This window comes from Mustela nigripes, chromosome 7, assembly GCF_022355385.1.
Source record: "Mustela nigripes isolate SB6536 chromosome 7, MUSNIG.SB6536, whole genome shotgun sequence".
Taxonomy (NCBI): Eukaryota; Metazoa; Chordata; class Mammalia; order Carnivora; family Mustelidae; genus Mustela; species Mustela nigripes.
This window is the reverse complement of record NC_081563.1, coordinates 110,424,589-110,442,515: the sequence shown is the minus strand read 5'-3', so window position 1 is coordinate 110,442,515 and position 17,927 is coordinate 110,424,589. Positions and strand designations below refer to the sequence as shown.

The following is a 17,927-nucleotide window of genomic DNA, read 5'->3' as shown; positions in this document are numbered from 1 at the left end:
CCCGCAGCCCCTTTTCTCCTCCCCCAGCACACTCCTCGGCCTCGCTCAGGGTCCTTAAATATCAGTCTCCCGGAGGTTACTGTAGTCCGCCAGTTCGTAGGCCTGGCAGGTGGCGCCCTCGGCCACGTCCTGGGGGACTCCCAGGGACACCGCCTCCACCTCCGCCCGCAGGGTGCTGGCGGCCTCTGAGCGCGCGCTCCCGGCGCGGATCTTGTGCGACAGGCTGGAGACCTTGGCACGCAGCTGGGTGGTCGGTCTCCGGAATGGCCCGAGCAGCCGCCACTCGAGGAAGGCGCAGGACGGCTTTCGACGACCGGCGACGGGAGCCTGCGCCTCTGGCGTGTCGGGGGAGCCGGGGGCCGAGGGCGCGGTGAGGGCCAGCGGGGCCCCAGGGGGCGCGGCGTCGGGGCCGGGAGCAAAGTCAGGGCGCGGGCCCGCGGTCGAACCCCGCCAGTGGTGGCCGTAGACGCGCCAGAGGGGACGGCGGCGCCGGCGACGCCGGCACTGGCAGCGCAGCAGGCGGAGGAAGGCGCGCTTGAACTCGCGGCTGGAGCAAGGGTAGATGAGCGGGTTCACGCAGCTGTTGAAATAGCCAAGCCAGAAGATGACCTTGAAGACGCCCTCCGACGGCTTCAGCTGCGGGAACAGGGAACCTGGGGAAGGGGAGGACAGAGAGTCACGCCTGTTAGACGGAGGCTTGGGGAGAGGGAAGCCTAGGTAGCCCCTGGGCACAAAGGCGTCGTGAACTCGGGTCTCTCAAGGTCTCTCTTCCCAAGGGGTCCCTGATATAATTCGAGGGGTCCATGAACTTGGATGAGGAAAAATCATTTTCCATTTTACTCACTTCTACCCGATACTGTTCATTTCCCTCAAGACGTGTGTCGGCAACAAACATGTGCAGGAGGAGACCGAGCCATATGCAATCAAGGTTCTTGGAGCTCAAAACGGGTGCAAGATTGGCAGTTTCCTAGGATTCGACCTGCTATGAGCAGTTCCTGCCAGATATTTTCCTGTCACATTCAGTTGTTGCAGACGCTTTGAAACGCTGTCCACGCTGCTCACTATTTGGAAACGACAGACATCCGAATGCACCCCTAGATCCTTTTACTGCCCTAACCTAGAAGCAAATGACTTACTAACTCACAGATTTCATTCACAAATATTTTGATGTGTTCAACCAAATCAGTTTTCTTTGCAATTTCTTGTATTTTAGTTTATGCATTTGAAAGCATAACCCTGAGAAGGGCCCCCTGCCAAGCTTTGCCAGATGCGCAGGGCTGTCTGTGGCACTAAAAGGGTAAGCGCCTTTGAATTAAATGTTGACCAAGGCATGCTCCACGTCAGGCACTGTGCTGGGCTCACATCAAGCATGGCTGCATTCCCTGAGCACCCATGTGCATAAACTACCAAGGAAATGAAGACAGGGTGATGGTAGTGCTCAGCATGGAGGCCGGGGAGCTTTCAGGGTTCTCAGAGGATGGACAGGAGTGTGGTGAGATGAGGAGGGACAGAGGGAGACAGCAGAGGAGGGGACAGGTGGGCAAGAGGAGTACACCTGGGGGCCTGGGAATGTCCTGTGGGATACACCAAGAACAACATCATTTGGGATAGATGGTAAAGGGCCTGAAGTACTGGGAATTTCCACATGTATTTGTGGGTAGTTCGGAGCCATGGATGTTTTCAAGCAGGTGGGAGACAAGAGCCTAGAATTAAGCCTCAGTAAACACAATGCCCATGGCTGTTGGAATGGAGGTCAGTGGGGCCATCCCAGGGGAAGTGGTCAGGGAGGGCTTCTGGGGGTAGCTTTGAGGGAGCTGAGTGCCAGGCAGGTAGGGGTGTGTGCACTAGGACCTGAGCTCTGTCAGAAAGATCCTCCTCCCTGCCCACTTCTCCCCTGTCATCCCCATCACTGACCTGAGGGGGTCATGTCTTCAAAAGACACCGGACAAAACGCAAGGGCAGAAAGCCAAAACCACTCTCGTTTTCACATCCTCAGCAGCCGCGGGGGAGGGGACCGTGACAGGCACATCCCACCAGGGACAAAAGTTGTAGGTGCCCGTGAGACTGAGTGGGCCAGGGCCAGGGGGCCTTGACAAATCTTGGGCCGTGCTCTCTCCTCCCTTGGCCCCCAGAGAAATGAAAGCAGGTCCCCTATTGAGGGGGCAGAGGCACCATTATCCCCTCTCTGACCTGGGAGCACTTGCCCATCACCCACCTCCTACCAAATAGAGAATTCTTGGTGCCAAGACCCACGGTGGCAGTGGCAGTGGCAGAAGAAGGAGAGTTGCCCAGCGTCACGAGGCACAGGCCATTGAGACCGCAGTCACGCAGCCCTGAGCAAGTCTCACGCTTTCTGCGAAATCCAAATCCAGTAACAGTTCTCTGGAAGGGATGTCGTGAAGATTCACGCATTTCAGGGCGCAGAACTTCGCAGGCTCTTAATAAACACTAGTGTTGCTTTACTTCCCCTCTCCCTCTTGGGTGGCTTTTGAGGGAGGACAGCTCCGCCCCAGGAAGAGACCAGTTCCCGGATCTGGAGAGTAGCCAGAAATAGAAGCCAAGACCTGGTGGGTTTGGGGGAGGCGGGGGCATCTGTCAGCATATGCTGAGGAGGCAACTTCCCCCTAGGAGCGGAGTTAGACAGTTGTCCCTGGCCCTGGGGGCCACCAGGGTTGACTTCAGCCCCCAGGAAGGTGGCCCTCTGAATAGCATCCCTCGGTGGCCGCAAAGTAAGACACAGTGCTCAAAATAACTCTGACTCAGGCCATGGTTCTTTTATATTTAGCCCAGGATGACAAATCAGTGGACTATGCGTTCAGCTGCAAGCCCGGAGCCGGCCGAACAGTGCTGTTATCTGCGTGGTTTTTGCTCAGATTTGTGGGCGACACAGCATATTGTGAGGATGCCCTCAGCCATAATAAACACTGTTCTATTTTATGTTCAAGCAACCTGTGCAGAAGCTTGCTGCAGACCTGGGATCCACACTCAGCCTTCCTGTCCCCAGATTTTCTTCCTTGTCCTGCTGAGCTTCTTGCCTTACTTTGGGCTTTGGAAGCAGACCCCGAGACAAGGATTCAAGGGCAAGTTGCTCATTGTGAGCAACTGGGGTGCAATGCCACTGGGAGCTCTGGGACACCAGGAAGTCCAGGAACCTCAGAGTGGTCCCAGCAGCAGGGTGAGGGAGGCAGGGTGTCTACACCCTCATTCATCAGGCACGGGTTGTGCTGCTCCCTGAGGTGTTCATTTCCCACGCTTCCTGCCTGCTGTGTACGTGGATGATGAGAGTTTGGGTGGGTGGAGCCGGGCAAAGATGCGGGCAGGTTTTTGGATGGAAATTGGTTGATGTGGCCTGAAGGTCCAGGGGATGGCATGGAGGGGACACTGACAGCATCTGGTGTTCCATGTGCTTAGCTTGAACCTCTGGCCAAGACCTCTGGGTTCCAGGGGGCTGCGAACCCATCCCTGCTCTTGGCATGCATAGATGAAATGGGGAGCTGCCCTGAGACCCCTGAGGATGGGCCCTTGGCTCATGGGCATTGTCCCTGCAATGTCACCCAGCCGTGGGGTCATCAGTGGACAAGCCCCTTTTTGGCCACTCCCAGCTTTCTGCTCTCCCAACCCCTCTGACTTGTGGTTACTTAGGTCAACCTTGCCTATATGCCTTCTCTCTCTCCAGCGGCCTGGCACCCACCTGTGCCAGCCCCTGAGCCCAGCTACAGGAAAGCCCCACTGAGCAGTTGGGGGCTCTGAGACAAGGCCACTGTCTCTCAGTGCCTGGCAGCCCCCTTTCCTGCCCTGACCTGGCTCCCTCTCCCACAGACTTCCCTGCCAGCAGAAAGCCCAGTCCCGCTAACTCAACTTGGCAACTGTCACTGGAAACAGAGGCCTGTGTGGGGCAGCCTCCCTTAGCCTCCCACCGCTCCTCTGGCTCCCGGCTTCATACCCTCGCTCCCCTTTCTCTTATGGCTCCTACTTCCCTCAGCAGTCTTTCGTCTTCCTGTGCATCAGCTGAATGGCTGCGCTGACTTCTCGCCACCTTCTGACCACAGTGGCCTCCCCAGGCTTGCCTGGGTGCTTTTGCTCCTGCTCCTCCCGGATTGTACTGCCTCCTTCCACCTGTTAGTGCCAGCTCCAACGACACCTCCACCTGGAAGCCCTCTGTACACCACCCTTCCCAACCCCACAGTTAGGGGTACTTTCCCTATAGCACATCTTCTCACGTCTAAGTGCCAAGAACATAGCAGGCGACTATCAGTTTCCTGTCTACTTTATCTTTAAAAGAAAAAAATGTTTATTTATTTAAGTAATCTGTATACCCAATGTAGGGCTTGAACTCATGACCCTGAGATCAAGAGTCAAATGCTCCTCCCAGATAAGCCAGTCAGGCACCGCATGCCTATCTCATCTCTAAATGGTAAGCTCTCCACATGTACTTAGCCCATCACTGGTGCTTCATACATTCCAACCCCTCTCTCTGTCACACCCGGCATCCCATCCATCACCAACTCCTATTGGTCCTGGACCCTCCCCCCTTTATGCCACCCCCTAATTATAGGATTATAAAAACAATCCTTTTATTATTTTTATTTTTATTTTTAAAGATTTACTCCTCTATCTTGGAGAGAGAAAGAGAGGGGAGGGGGACAGAGGGAGAGAGTCTCCAAGCAGCTGAGCTTGGAGCTGATGTGGGGCGATTCCACCACCCATGAGACCATGACCTGAGCCCAACCAAGAGTCAGATGCCCAACGAACTAAGCCACCCAGACGCCCCTGGTGGTGGTGGTGGGGGGGCTTTTAAAAGATAAACCTGAGCATTTCCTTTCTTCACTTAAAACCTGTTTTCCACTGCGACTGCAGCCTCTCGTCCTCTCTTTCTTATCTGCACTTGGACTTTCTGCCAGCCCTTGGATTTCTCCTATCATCCCTGCTTAGCTGAGTCTCCTAGTCACTCACCACTCCCCCCATGTTCCCTTCTCAACCCTCCCATGTCCACATCCTTCTGGATTTGGGCTGTATACGTATTCACCCAGACTTGAACTCTGGAGTGATTTACCCACTCCCTGAGTATGTTAGGGTTCCCGAACTCAGCTCTGTCTGGGGCTTCCAGGGACCTGGCTCCTCACCCTCAGCCTGCTTTCCCCAAGTCCAGCACCATCTCCTTGAGCCTTTACTCCACCCTTTTGCCTCTTCCGGAGCCGCCGATCACTTCCCATTTCACAGAGGAAAGAGCAGCCAAGAAGTTGCGCACTTGCTCAAGCCTTCCTCACCTCGCCTCCTTGGTAAGAAGGAGGTTTCTCCTGCCCAGGGTCAGCATGCCTCCTTGTGTGGTGGTACCCTCCGTCCATCCGTCCCCTTCAAGCGTGCCCCTGTCCCAGCTGCACCCTCTCTGCTGGGTCTCGGGCTACAACCTCATCCCCTCTCTCTTTTCTGCCCACACCTGCCTACTTCCCTTCCCCACCTGCTTTTCACTGCTCTGCTGTAGATCCCTGCTCCTCCTGTCCTGCGAACACAGCTCTCATCCACCCCCTCCCTCACCGACTCCTCTCGTCTCACCCGGTGCCATCTCATCTCCCAGGGTGCTACACTCTTGGATTTTCTACTCCGTAGCCATGACCTCTGCTGCTGCTTCTGCACATCCCCACTGCTAAATGTAAGAGTGCCCTTCTCCGAAGTCCGGAATCTCTTCCCTTCACATTCTCCTGGTGATTTCATCCCAGCTCATGGGTTTAAATACCAACTTCAGATGAGAATGCCCATAAGTTCTATCTCCAGCTCAGACGGTTCTCCCCAGACTCAGGTCTAACTGCCTCCCAGACCTCTCCACTTGGGTATCTATGGCCATGTCACACTTACCCTGACCTCATGAAGCTTACATTTCACTAGGCCAGGCTGGCAAGACACAGGATAAACAAGGAAAATGCAAACATATCAGATAATTAAATATGCTAAGGAGAAGTAAAGCAGGGAAAGAAGCTAGGAGGTGTGTATTTGTGTGTCTGTGTGGGGTGGGATAGATTTTGGATAAGGTGGCCAGGAAAGCAGGACATCCTGCTGAGGATATCACATTTGAGGAAAGGGCTGAATTGAGCATGTGGACACATGGGGGGGAAAAGCTTTTCAGGCAGTGAGAATAGTCTGTGCAAAGGCCCTGCAGTGGCCCTGGCATGTTTGCAGAACAATGATGAGGGTAGTGGTTATAGAAAGGAGTCACCGAGGGCAGAGAGGAAGGACGCAAGGTCAGAACTCAATAGCTACCCTCCTCCCTGTGCGTATACCCTGCTTTTTATCCTCAACCCAGGAGCTAGAGCGATTCTTTAAAAATATAAATGGATGGGGCGCCTGGGTGGCTCAGTGGGTTAAAGCCTCTGCCTTTGGCTCAGGTCATGATCCCAGGGTCCTGGGATCGAGCCCCACATCGGGCTCTCTGCTCAGCAGGGAGCCTGCTTCTTCTCTCTCTGCCTGCCTCTCTGCCCTCTTGTGATCTCTCTCTGTAAAATAAATATATAAAATCTTAAAAAAAATGGATCAAGTCACTTCTTAGGTTCCAAAACCCTCTAAGAGCTACCCTTCCCCCTCCCAGTAAAAGCCTACAACCTACACAGCTCGACATGTGGCCCCCCAACCCCTCTGCCATCCTCCCTTCCTAACCCCCTGACTCTATTCCAGCCATACTGCCCTCCATTTTACTTCTTGGATATGCCAGGCACACTCCCACCACAGGGCCTTTGCACTTGCTTTTCCTCATCATCTTCTTTGCCCAGATATCCACAAGGCTCGTGTGCTCAGCTTTGCAGTGAGGTCTCCCTGGCTTCTCACGTAAAATCGAATTGCCCTCCCCCACCCCAGCACTTCCCATCCCCCTCAACTGGGGCTATTGCTCTCCGTGGCACCTACCCGCCTCCTCCCATACTGTTTGAGTTTTCATTTTGTCCAGCATCTCTGTCTGCGGCCAAGTCCCCAGGGCAGCACTTGTGCCTGTTTTGCTTGGCACTACATTCCCATGGCCCTGAAGCCCTCCTGAGCACACTGAACACACAGTAGGTGCTGGGCACTTGCCGAGTTTGCTCAGTGAGTCCCTCTTCTCTACTCTCCGTGTCCAACTGGCCATCATGCCAGGTGCCTTTGATTTTGTCTCTAGCACGGTCCTTCCCTTCACCTCATTCCTGAGGCTTTTGCTTAGCCTGGCGTCTCATTTTGTTTGCATGGCTGCGATGGCCCCCAAGGGTCCTGTGGCCTCTCCACTCCGCACACAGCTGCTGGAGGCTTTTTCTAAAATTGGTTTCTCTCCTTAAACCTCTGAAAACTGCAAGTGGCTTCCAGCGGGTCTGAGGACTAACCCCAAGCTTTCTTGTGTTGCAGTTGCAGTCAAGTTTTTTTTTTTTTTAAAGATTTTATTTATTCATTTGACAGAGAGAGAGAGAGAGACCACAAGTAGGCAGAGAGACAGGCAGAGGGAGAGGAGGAAACAGGCTCCCTGCTGGGCAGAGAGCCTGATGCGGGGCTTGATCCCAGGACCCTGAGATCACGACCTGAGCCAAAGGCAGAGGCTTAGCCCACTGAGACACCCAGGTGCCCCTGCAGTCAAGACTTTTTAGAACCCAGTGCTGTCTGCGCTCCCCTCCAGATTTGGACAAAAGCTGAGAGATGAAGCTGAGAGCAGGTCCTCCCATAGGGGGCTGGGCTCCTTCTGCCTTTCTGCTTGGCCCCAACTGTTTCGTCCTTCCCAGCCCTCGAGCCTTGGGGCTGGCGTCCTCCCCAAGGTTACCTCCCTGGGTTACCTGCTCTTTTATGCAAGTCCGCAATTTAATAAAATTTGTTACTGTTCCATCTACCCTCCTAGATGATCAGTTTCTTGAAGGCAGCAATGAAACTGATGGCTGTTTTCATCCCAGCCTCTAACACAGGTGCCTGACCCTCAGCGGGGGCTGAGGGATCACCTCTAGGCACCTGTGAGGAGTAGTAAGAACACAGGTGGGAGATGAGCACAGACCCAACTCCTGCTTGCTTCTCTCTTCTCGGCCTTGCTCTCATGCGAGTGTCCCATCAGTCTTGCTCCCATCTTCTTTCCCCCATTTCCTATATTGGGGCGCCTCAGTCAAGAGTCTAACCTAATGTTGAGGGGGGCTGGGTAGCTACTAGCCACAAAAGGCAGGGCCTCTCTCTTATGTCAACAGGTAGGCTCATTCTGTGGCATGGTGGCTGGGCCAACCAGGCCCACACATTGTTGGGGAAACTGAGGCAGCCCGTGAGATTTGTGTTTGCAGCCTTGATGATCCCCAAGCCAGCCTCCACACCTAAGGACCAGAGATGTCCAGGTCTAGGAGATGGAGATGCTACTGAGATGCTGGTTAGGCTAGAGGCGGCCGAGCTGGCCGAGCCTCGCTGGGGAATGACAGTTGTGAAGCCATGGGGCGGGCTGTGTGATTAACAGCTTTCTTCTGGCACCACCAGAAGGGAACTTGTTCTTGGCAGAATGTCAGAATTCACAGCCAGGCTTGCTCATAACTTGCAGCCGACCATGAAATATCAGGCTGCACCCCAGCCTGCCCCTTTCCCACCCATTCCATCACTGGGGACTTTTCTATTCACAGGCAGCCTTTTCTCTCTGGCCAGAGAGATAGAGTGCAGTTAGAAATACCACATTCTCCTGGATGGTCAGGTGTCTTCTCACCAGTAGGGCTGGGAGAGAAGGAATTCCCCACCCCATGCAGCCTGTCTCTCTCCCCTTCTCTCAACTGCTTGCTCAGTGGCTCTGACTCTGAAGCTCAGTAGTTCCTCTGCCAAGAGAGCCTGGGACATCTGCTGCTGGCAAACCTCTTTGCTATACTGTAAAGGGTCAAATAAACCTCTCTAATCAAGCACACTTGAGCTGAGACCTAAAGACCCCGAGGGGGGACTGAGCCACACATCAACGTGAGGAAAGAGAATGCCAGAGAGTGGAAGGGCATGTGCAAAGGCCCTGAAGCAACAGGGAACCTGAGATGTTGGAGGACAACCAAGATGTTGGATCACTGGAACAGAGAAGGGGAAGGGGAGAGTGGTAGGAGATAAGGTCATTTTGAAGTGGGCACAATCATGGAAGGCTGTCAGGAAGAGGTGACCGCCCGAGGGGCCTGGTCTCTGCTGGATTGTGTGAACATGAAGGGGTGATGTGAGGGCACCATGGGGCCAGCTGTGTCAAGCCAATTCTCTTGAATTCCTTGCAGTGCCAGTTTTCCATGGTGAGAGGTAATCGACGGATACTCTGGCTCAAGATGGACTGGGAATAGATCAGAAATCCTGTGCCCCCGTGTTTGCCTTAGGACTCATGAACTCTGTGGGGCTGGCAGAGAACTATTTGTCTGGCCCTGGATGCCCTTCTGCTGTTGGGGGGATGTGGGCGGAGGGGCGGCTCCTAGGTACATCCCGTTAGTGGTGTACTTTTTTTTTTTTACCAAAAAAAAAATAAAATGTACTAGCTCTGTCTGCTAATTCAGGGGCCAACTCAGTCTCACTGAGCAGCTGAGAGCTCAGACGGTGATCTCTAAATGATCATTTACCACTAAAAGGGACCGAGGCTCTTTGAAGAAATGGTTGCTTCTAGGTTCTGGGGGAAGAGAAGTACGAGCTGAACCTGAGACGTCTTATCAGGTACCGGGGTCACTGACCACTCGTAACAGCACAAAAGGGAAGAATTCTTGGTCCAAACACTGAAACTTACTCTGATTGAGCCGGTTCACAGGAAGTACACGGACCAGAGGGACACACTGAATGGCCCCACGGGGACACAGACTCCAGACCGTGGGCACCTGTTCGGGACACATGATCTGGTTTCTTCACTAAGTAAATTGCAAGGAAAAGGTGGGAGGAGGGGAATCTTACCAATTAAAGAGACCAAGTGGGCAAATCAACCACATGCAACACAGGCACCTTTCTCAGATCCTGAGTCAAACAAATGATACATTTATGACGCGACTGGCAACATCTGAACACTACGAAGACCATATTTGCCCTTAAACAACTATTTCTATGTGTTATAATGGGTTGTGGTTATTTTTTCAAAAAAACTTCTTGAGTTCTAGAAATGTATATTGAAGAATTTATAGATGAACTGATAAGGCTTCTGGATGTTCTTCAAAATAACCCTCAAAACCAAAATAAGACAAAACAGAATAATTCTCAGTGCTGGGATGGTGGGTGGAGGTTGGGATGCACCAAGGCTGGGCTTGGGTTGACATTGTGGAAGCTGGGTCCTTGGAATCAGAGAGAGCAATGGCAGGGGCTGGGAGGAGGGGGACTAGGGAGCTGCTGATCCATCAGCATAAATGAAGTTTCAGGGGCGCCTGGGTGGCTCAGTGGGTTAAAGCCTTTGGCTCGGGTCATGATTTCAGGGTCCTGGGATCGAGCCCCGCACCGGGCTTCTCTGCTCAGCGGGGAGCCTGCTTCTCCCTCTCTCTCTCTGCCTGCCTCTGTGCCTACTTGTGATCTCTGTCAAATAAATAAATAAAATCTTAAAAAAAATAAATGAAGTTTCACTTAAGATGACTACATTCCAGAGTTCTACTATGCAACACTGTGTCTACAGCTAACACAGTGCATTGTACACGTCACAACTTGTTAAGAGGGTAGATCTCAGGTTAAGTGTTCTTATCCGAATAAAAGAAAACCAAAAAGAAAGAGTGTACTGTGCTTTACCACTCAGACCCTTGGCATGGGGGATGTGAAGAGGCTATGAGATCCACCACTTCTGCCTTCTGCACATGTTTACTGAGCACCTACTATGTGCCAGGTGTCACAAAGGCACAGTTAGGAGATGTGATGCCAGCCCTTTTTTCAGGCTTTTGGGCCAGGAGATATTTAATGGCATTGCTGAGGACCTGCCACCAAGCATCCCTTACCAATCCCCCTGTGACTGTAGACCCCCACGTGACCTCAGGGAACATCTGCAGAGGAGTCCTTTGGCATTTGGCCAACGCTCAGATGCACATGAGGAATCGACCCCCTCTAGCCGGCTGCCCACGCGTGTTTGCCAGTCTGGACACTGACTCCTCGGCGTGGCTAAAGCCTGTCTCCTGCCTCCTCCCGCCTTCTCTCTTTCTAATTCAGGCATCAGATTATGACAGTCAAGTTATAAAGTTTTAAGAGTATAGCTTGATGACTTACATATGCACATGCTAAGGTAGTCCCTGCCCAGACCAAGATCTAGAACATTCTCAACCCTTCGGAAGGTTTCTTTGCTCCCTCTTCCAGCCAATACGTATACCCACCAACCTGACTTTAATCATCAACTAGTTTTGCTGGTTTCTGAACTTCGTATACACAGAATCGTGTAGATTGTGTGCTTTTAATTTCAGATCTGGCTCAGCTGGTCCAGCATAGTGTCCCTGAAATCCATCCACATTGCGTTATTTTTCCTAGCTGTATAGTAGTTCAGCAAATTTAACAACACAGCACAATTTATTTACTCCACCTGTTGATGGCATCCTGTCTCATCTCGGGACTCCTCTTGCCATGGACTCTCCACTTCATGCCTCCAAGGCGACAGGCCCCTCTACTTTTCTATGTCTGTATATGTATAGTTTCCTCTGTCCTGCCGCTTTGTGATATGTGTAAGAATACTAGCAATTACAATGTCCTGTCATCAAAGCATGTACAGAATATTTGGGGAGCAGGAAGGAGCCCCTAACTAAATCCAGGGGTGGGCAGGATGGCGATATTACAGGGCCGAGCCTGACCGGCCGGGAAGGAAGCCCAGGTATGGCTCACAGATGGCTAGATGTGGGGTCTGGGACAGCAGCTGGGCTGTCCCAGGACTTCTGACATCAGCCTCCAGACAGCTTGCCCACCTTGAGGCGTGTTTGGGAGGGCGCCATGGGCTGTGAGCCTCTGAGGCTACTTTGCACGAGCGTGCACATTCAGAGGCCAATCAGGCTCAGTGACCTGCCCAATGGAAGGGAGCTTGGAGGCAGGCGGCGGGGGGGGGGGGGCGGCTGTCATGTCCGTGTGTATGTGTATGTTCCAGGGGACAGGTCCACCTCTGGGGATGGCTAAGGGGGGACCTGAGCCTGATGCAGTGAACCCACAAGAGAAGATGCGTCTGGAGGTGCCTGGGAGAGGAAGAGAGCTCTTGTGCAGATGGGCACTTGCTGGGGCAAGGTTTCTCCCCAGTTTCTCTGTTCCCCTCTTGCTCGCAGGGATTTCTGCCCCCAAAGGCTGGCCCAGACCTCTGGGGGTGAGAAGCCTCTCACACGAAGTGCCCTAGGGCAGAGGCTTTCATCAGGGGCCCTTCCCACCCGCTGCACCCCTACCAAACCCCCTTTCCCCAGGGAAGTCTGCAGAACTGCTGCCCCTTTCCATATGTGCATTCTGTAAGTTTGGGTTCCTCTAGGTGTCAGAAGGGACTTTTACACGACATCCTGTAATTTTCTAAGGCACCCAGTTCCACGTCAGCTTGCTGAGGTGAGAGCAGGGACTGCCTGCCTGTCTTGAGAAGGGCTGCCCAGAGCCCCTCCTCCAAAGGCCCCAAGGATTGGTGACCCTATATTCTGTCATTCAGCCTGGAACACCTTTGAGGGTGAAAGGGGAGCATTGCTAGTAATCATACCACTCGGCAGGCATAACAGGGCTGTCCTGGGCACTCCAGGGGGCGTGGGCACGCGGATGGAGTGAATGGCTCAGGCAGGTGGGGACCCCCTCATGAGGGCAAGTGATGCCTCTTGCATCCACACACAGCTCCCGGGGTGCCCCGGAAGGAGCCAATACCTTCCTTCCTGGCCTTGTTGACTGGCATCTAAAGGTCAGGCAGGTGACAGACTGCGGCTGTGGCTCGTGCTTCTTCTTGGTTTTGAGTGTGGACAAGCAGGGAGGGGCACCCTGGGTCTGTTGGACAACCCCTGGGTTGTGGACCTACTAGGTGCCTTCATTTCCATGGGCTATAGCCCTGGCTGGCACACACTGCTCTTTCTCAAGCCCTCCACCTCCGGTGCTCATCACACCTGGCCTGGGAACAAGGGTCCAGGAGGAGGGAGATGCCACTCTTTCTGGTGGCCCCCTTCTTGACCTCTTTCCTTCAAAGTGGGTGCTCCCCAAAGCTCTACCCCTAGCCCCGCTCTTCTTTTTGCCCCTCCATCCTCTTTCTGTCCCCATGCTCCTGCTTCGGTAACCACCCCCTTCTTGGTCCCCTTTATCCAAGGTTTCAACCTCCTCCACCCTGGCCATATCTTGGCACTCCCCTACCAGCATATGCCAGACCCTTGGATTCCACATTCCTCCCCAGAGTTGATGCTCTGAATTGTCCCTGCTCCTTCAAAGGAACTTCCCTTCTCCAGACCTGGGCCCAATGCGGGGGGGGGGGGGGTGTCTCAGGACCTCCTGGCTGGTTCTCCTTTCTGCACAGCCCTCAAGCCACTGCCACCCCCACTGCAAGCACCGCCCTCCCAGCCACACCATGGCAGAGGCAAGATCGGAATATTCTGTCTCCCTGCTTGGCCTCTGTCCTGGTTGCTCACTGTTGCCAGATTCCACTCAATTTGGCGCCACCCGCGGCCCTGGGCTCTGCTCTGGGGCTCGGGAGGCTGGGCACAAACCAGACTGGTAGGAAGGAAGAGACAAGGATACGCCCGGGGGGGGGGGGTGGTGGCCGACGCCAAGTGTGAGGAGCAGCAGAGATGGAGGGATTGAAAAAGAGCCAAAGGCCATGGAAAGTTAAGGATGACTTCCTGGAAGAGGAGCATGCTCTGAACCTCAAAACACCCCCCCCCAACAACAAAAAAACCCAAAACAAAAAACCCCAAAACAAAAAACAAAAACAGTAAGAGCCCTTTGCAGTGTTGACCAGAACAGTGAAAACTATGAAAAATCAAATGCTCAGCACAAGACTGCGTAACACCCCATGGAATATTCTCGAATGGAATACTGTACTGCTGCTACAGTGAACCAGCCCAGGTAAATCTCAGCGAGGTAATGTTGCATGAGAAAGGCAAACTGAAGAACGGTGTGCACGGCATACTGCCAATTCTACACATCCTAAAGGCAGACAAGACAATACTATACATTACTATGGATACAGATATTTGCGGTAAGAGTATAAAGAGATGAATGGGGTGACAGACTCCAGATTTACCTCTGGGGAGGGAGGGAGCAGAGGAGGAAGGGACCGCAGGAGGGAACTTACTTTTGTCTGTGTTCTATGTCTTTGTAAAGAGAAACAGAGAAAGGGATCTGAGGCAAATATAGGAACACGTGAACAGCTGTTCTGTATGGGTGATTACGGGTACAGGGACCCTCGGCCTAGCATTTTCTCGTTATCTGTGCATCATTCTGTAACTGGAAATTTTAAAAGAAGTTAAAAGAACATTATGGGAGGTGGCCTTCTGTACACAGCTCCATCATTCCCTATGGGGGTGCAGTGTGAAGTGGGGGGAGGGGTGAATGAGGGTGGGCATGGATAAGGAAGGGGTTGGTTGATGGGAGGAAAGGAACCTGAGTGGGGAGCTTTGTGGGGAGGGTACTAAATCTGGGGCAGGTTTCTAAAGGAGTGGGGACACACTGACTTTCTCCTGCCTGCCTACTTGGCCCCCAAGTGTGTTGCTTAGTGTCCATGCCTCCCTACACCCTCACAGCAGCCTCTGGCTGGCTGATTTTCAAGTCAGCGATGTACTCAGAGTGACTACTACAAAAGCATTAGCTCGCAGGGAGCCCGTGACAAGCAATGGTTAGATTTACACACAGCAGCTTCCTGAATTCTCATGGTGGGTCCCCACGTGGGCCCTGCTACCATCACCATGACCTTGATTTTCTAGACGAGGACGCAGAGGCACAGAGACGTTCGGGAACTTCCAGAGCCAGTCGGAGCAAAGCTGGAATTTGAACCCAGCCTGTCTGGTGCCAGAGCCTGTGGTCCTTGTTGTGCCACATTGTTCCTCATATGCCAGGCGCTGTGCCGGCACTGTGGATTTGAAAATGACCCCAGGCCCTGCCCTTGAAGAGCTCTGGGGCCAGTGCAGGGCCGGGACACCAAACAAGCAGCACGCAGGAGACAGTAAAGAAAGAGAAACTTGGGCCCCAAGGGAGAGAGACCAGAGAAGGACACAAAGGGCTGAGGCATCAGGGAAGACCTCTCTGAAGAGGGGACATTTAAACGGAGACCTAAAGTTAGCCAGGAGGGGTTGTGGAGGGCAGGTGGGATGGAGGGAAGAGCAAGTGCAGGAGCAGGAGCTCGATGTAGGTAAGGAACCGGAAGAGGGTCCGAGAAGCCAAGGCATACAACAAGCAAGGGGCAGGGAAGCAAAGCCATGAGGCCATCACCCGGGGCCCTCCTTCCAGGAGGGGAAGCACACGTTCGGGTTTGCTCCCACTGTCCCGGTTTGTGCCTGGGATCCCAGCATAAATATTCATAACGTCTCGTTTTGGTTTGGACAATAATAAATTTGAAGGTCACCCTCTCACAGGCCATGGTGGAGAGTCTGGATTTTGTTCCCAGGGCAGCTGGAAAGCATGGAGGGGTTTTAGCAGAGAGTAACACTCTAATTTATAATATAAGTTCACTATGGCCGCTGTGTGGAGAGGGCCTGCAGGGGAGCAGAGGGAAGCTGTTGTCCCCTTCCTGACTCCGCTGCACAGTGTGGAAGGAGCGAGGCCTGGGCAAGACAGGGGAGGCCCAGCTTGAGCCGGCCGGGGTTGCAGCCATGGGCAAAATGACTCAGGGCAAATATGTCCCCAGAGACGATGCTCCCCTCCTCCTCCCTAAGCTGACCCGGCCCTGAGGTTTCCAGGAGGGACCTTCAGGGGGTGGGGAAAAAGCCCCTGAGAACAGCCGCCCACCTCCCAGGACTGCAGGGAAGCTGCTGAGAGAAACAGGAAAGTTCTCAAGAGAGCTAAAGGACTCAGTCAATGTCAGAAGCAATGATGAACGATATTAACTTTGCATTTGATAATTTGTCCCTATCCCCTTCCTTCTGATCCCACACAGCCCCCTCCCTACTTACAAGAAGAGATTTCAGAAGTGAGAGCCCAGAGCATTCACAGACACCAGAAAGGGAGGGTCTCCTGGCCAGGAACTGAATGAGTTCCTGGAGAAAGCAGGTGGCTTCGTGTCCCTGCTGAGGTACGGGCTTGGGACACCAGCATGCACTCTGACCCCACCACTGGGTGCTGGCATTTGTGTCTGTGAATGTGTGTGGCATGTGTGTGTGTGTGTGTGTGTGTGTTGGGTGGGGTATTTAGAGGAACATGTACACTGCTGACCACATCCTATGGAGCAGACATCCACACAGATGCCACAGATCTCTTATATTTAGGGGTTTGGGAGTGTGAAAACAAACCCTGGGCTTGTCATGGCCATTGAGAGGGGAAGGACAGAAGTTCAAAGCTTGCAAAACGAACCCTGCAAGCACGAGGGGCCTCTCTTTTGTCGACCACAAAGCGCACCTGCCCAAGACACCAGAGAGGTTGCTAAGTCAACCTTGTGGGCCCAGGTGGAGAGTCACCTTCCGCCTGGGAAGGCCATCCCAGTCCGGGTGCCGGGAAGGCACAGCTGCAGGCTCACGGAGCAAAGGAAGGGGCCGGTGGGAGACGGGTCACTCACCAAGCGGTAGGACGAAGAAGAAGGGGAACCAGCAGAGCACGAAGACGCCCACGACGATGGCCAGCGTCTTGGCCGCCTTCTTCTCGCGGGAGAACTTGAGCAGGCGCACGGATAGGGAGCTGCGGAAGGTGTGGCCCTTGGTGCTGCGCGGGCCGTGCGTCCCGTCGGCAGCTCCCGTGCTGGCTCCGCGACAGTGGATGCGCAGCACCACCTCAGAGGCCTTGCCGCGCTCTCGCTTGACGCCCGCCTCGAGGCTGCGCGTGGTGCTTCGCGCTACCACGTACACGCGGCAGTACATGACCACGATGACGGCCATGGGCAGGTAGAAGGAGCACACGGAGGAGAAGACGGCGTAGCCTGCCTCCTCCGTGATGCCGCAGAAGCGCTCGTCAGGGGGCACGGGCTCTTTCCAGCCCAGCAGGGGCCCCACGGACACCACGAGGGCCACGGCCCAGAGCAGGGCCAGGATGGCGGCCGCCTTGCGCTCGGTCATGATCGCGGGGTATTTGAGCGAGTGGCGCACGCCCACGTAGCGGTCCACTGAGATGGTGCAGAGGCTGAGGATGGAGGCGGTGCAGCACAGCACGTCCACGGCGGCCCACACGTCGCAGAAGGCCCGGCCGAAGGCCCAGAAGCCCAGGACCTCCATGGTGGCTGAAAAGGGCAGCACCGTGGCGCTCAGCAGCAGGTCGGCCACGGCCAGGTTCACGATAAAATAGTTGGTGACTGTCTGCAAGTGGCGGTTGCAAGCCACCGAGAGGATGACCAGCAGGTTGCCCGCCACAGCCATGAGGATGAAGGCGGCCAGGAAGACGCCCACACCCACGCCCTGTGCACTCACCACCAGCCCCCCGACGGCCGCTGTGCCGTTCACCTCGCCGCCCGCGCCCGCGCCCCCAGGCTCCCCGGCGGAGCTCTGGTTGTCCTCGCCGCCGCCCGCACCCACCACGCCGCCGCCGCCGCCCGCCGCGGCTCCCGACACGCCGCCCACCGCTGGGCCCTCCGAGGCTGCCGCGCTGCCCGCGCCGCCCCCGCCGCCGCCCGCGCTGGAGCCCCCCGCGCTGCTGTCAGGGCGGGGTCCCTCGAAACTGACGCTCAGGAGGTCGCGGAAAGTCATCTCAGCGCGCGGCCGTCGGGGGCCGGGCCCGGGCGCAGGACAGGCGGCTGGCCAGGAGAGGGGCCCCGGGCATAGCCGCGGGGCTCCTGCTGCAGCCCGGCGCGCGGGTCCCGTCGGGGTCCTGCCCGAGTTCCTGTAGCGCCAAGCGCCGCTGTCCGCGAGCGGAGCGGGGCTGGCCGGGGCAGCGGCCGGAGCTCCCGAGGCTGGCGGCGGAGTCGGACCGGAGAGCCGGGGCCGGAGACGCGC

General features: G+C 54.9%; 1 protein-coding gene across 1 annotated transcript; it reads right to left on the bottom strand.

Annotated features, from left to right (window-relative positions):
- On the bottom strand, positions 1-17,693 carry LOC132021752 (alpha-1D adrenergic receptor). The gene is made up of 2 exons (XM_059406594.1): positions 16,565-17,693; positions 1-653 (listed from the first exon to the last, which is right to left on the bottom strand). Exons 1-2 carry the CDS (start codon positions 17,679-17,681, stop codon positions 55-57), a joined length of 1,716 nt encoding a protein of 571 aa, XP_059262577.1. The 5' UTR covers positions 17,682-17,693; the 3' UTR covers positions 1-54.
- Positions 17,694-17,927: the final 234 nt, after the last annotated feature.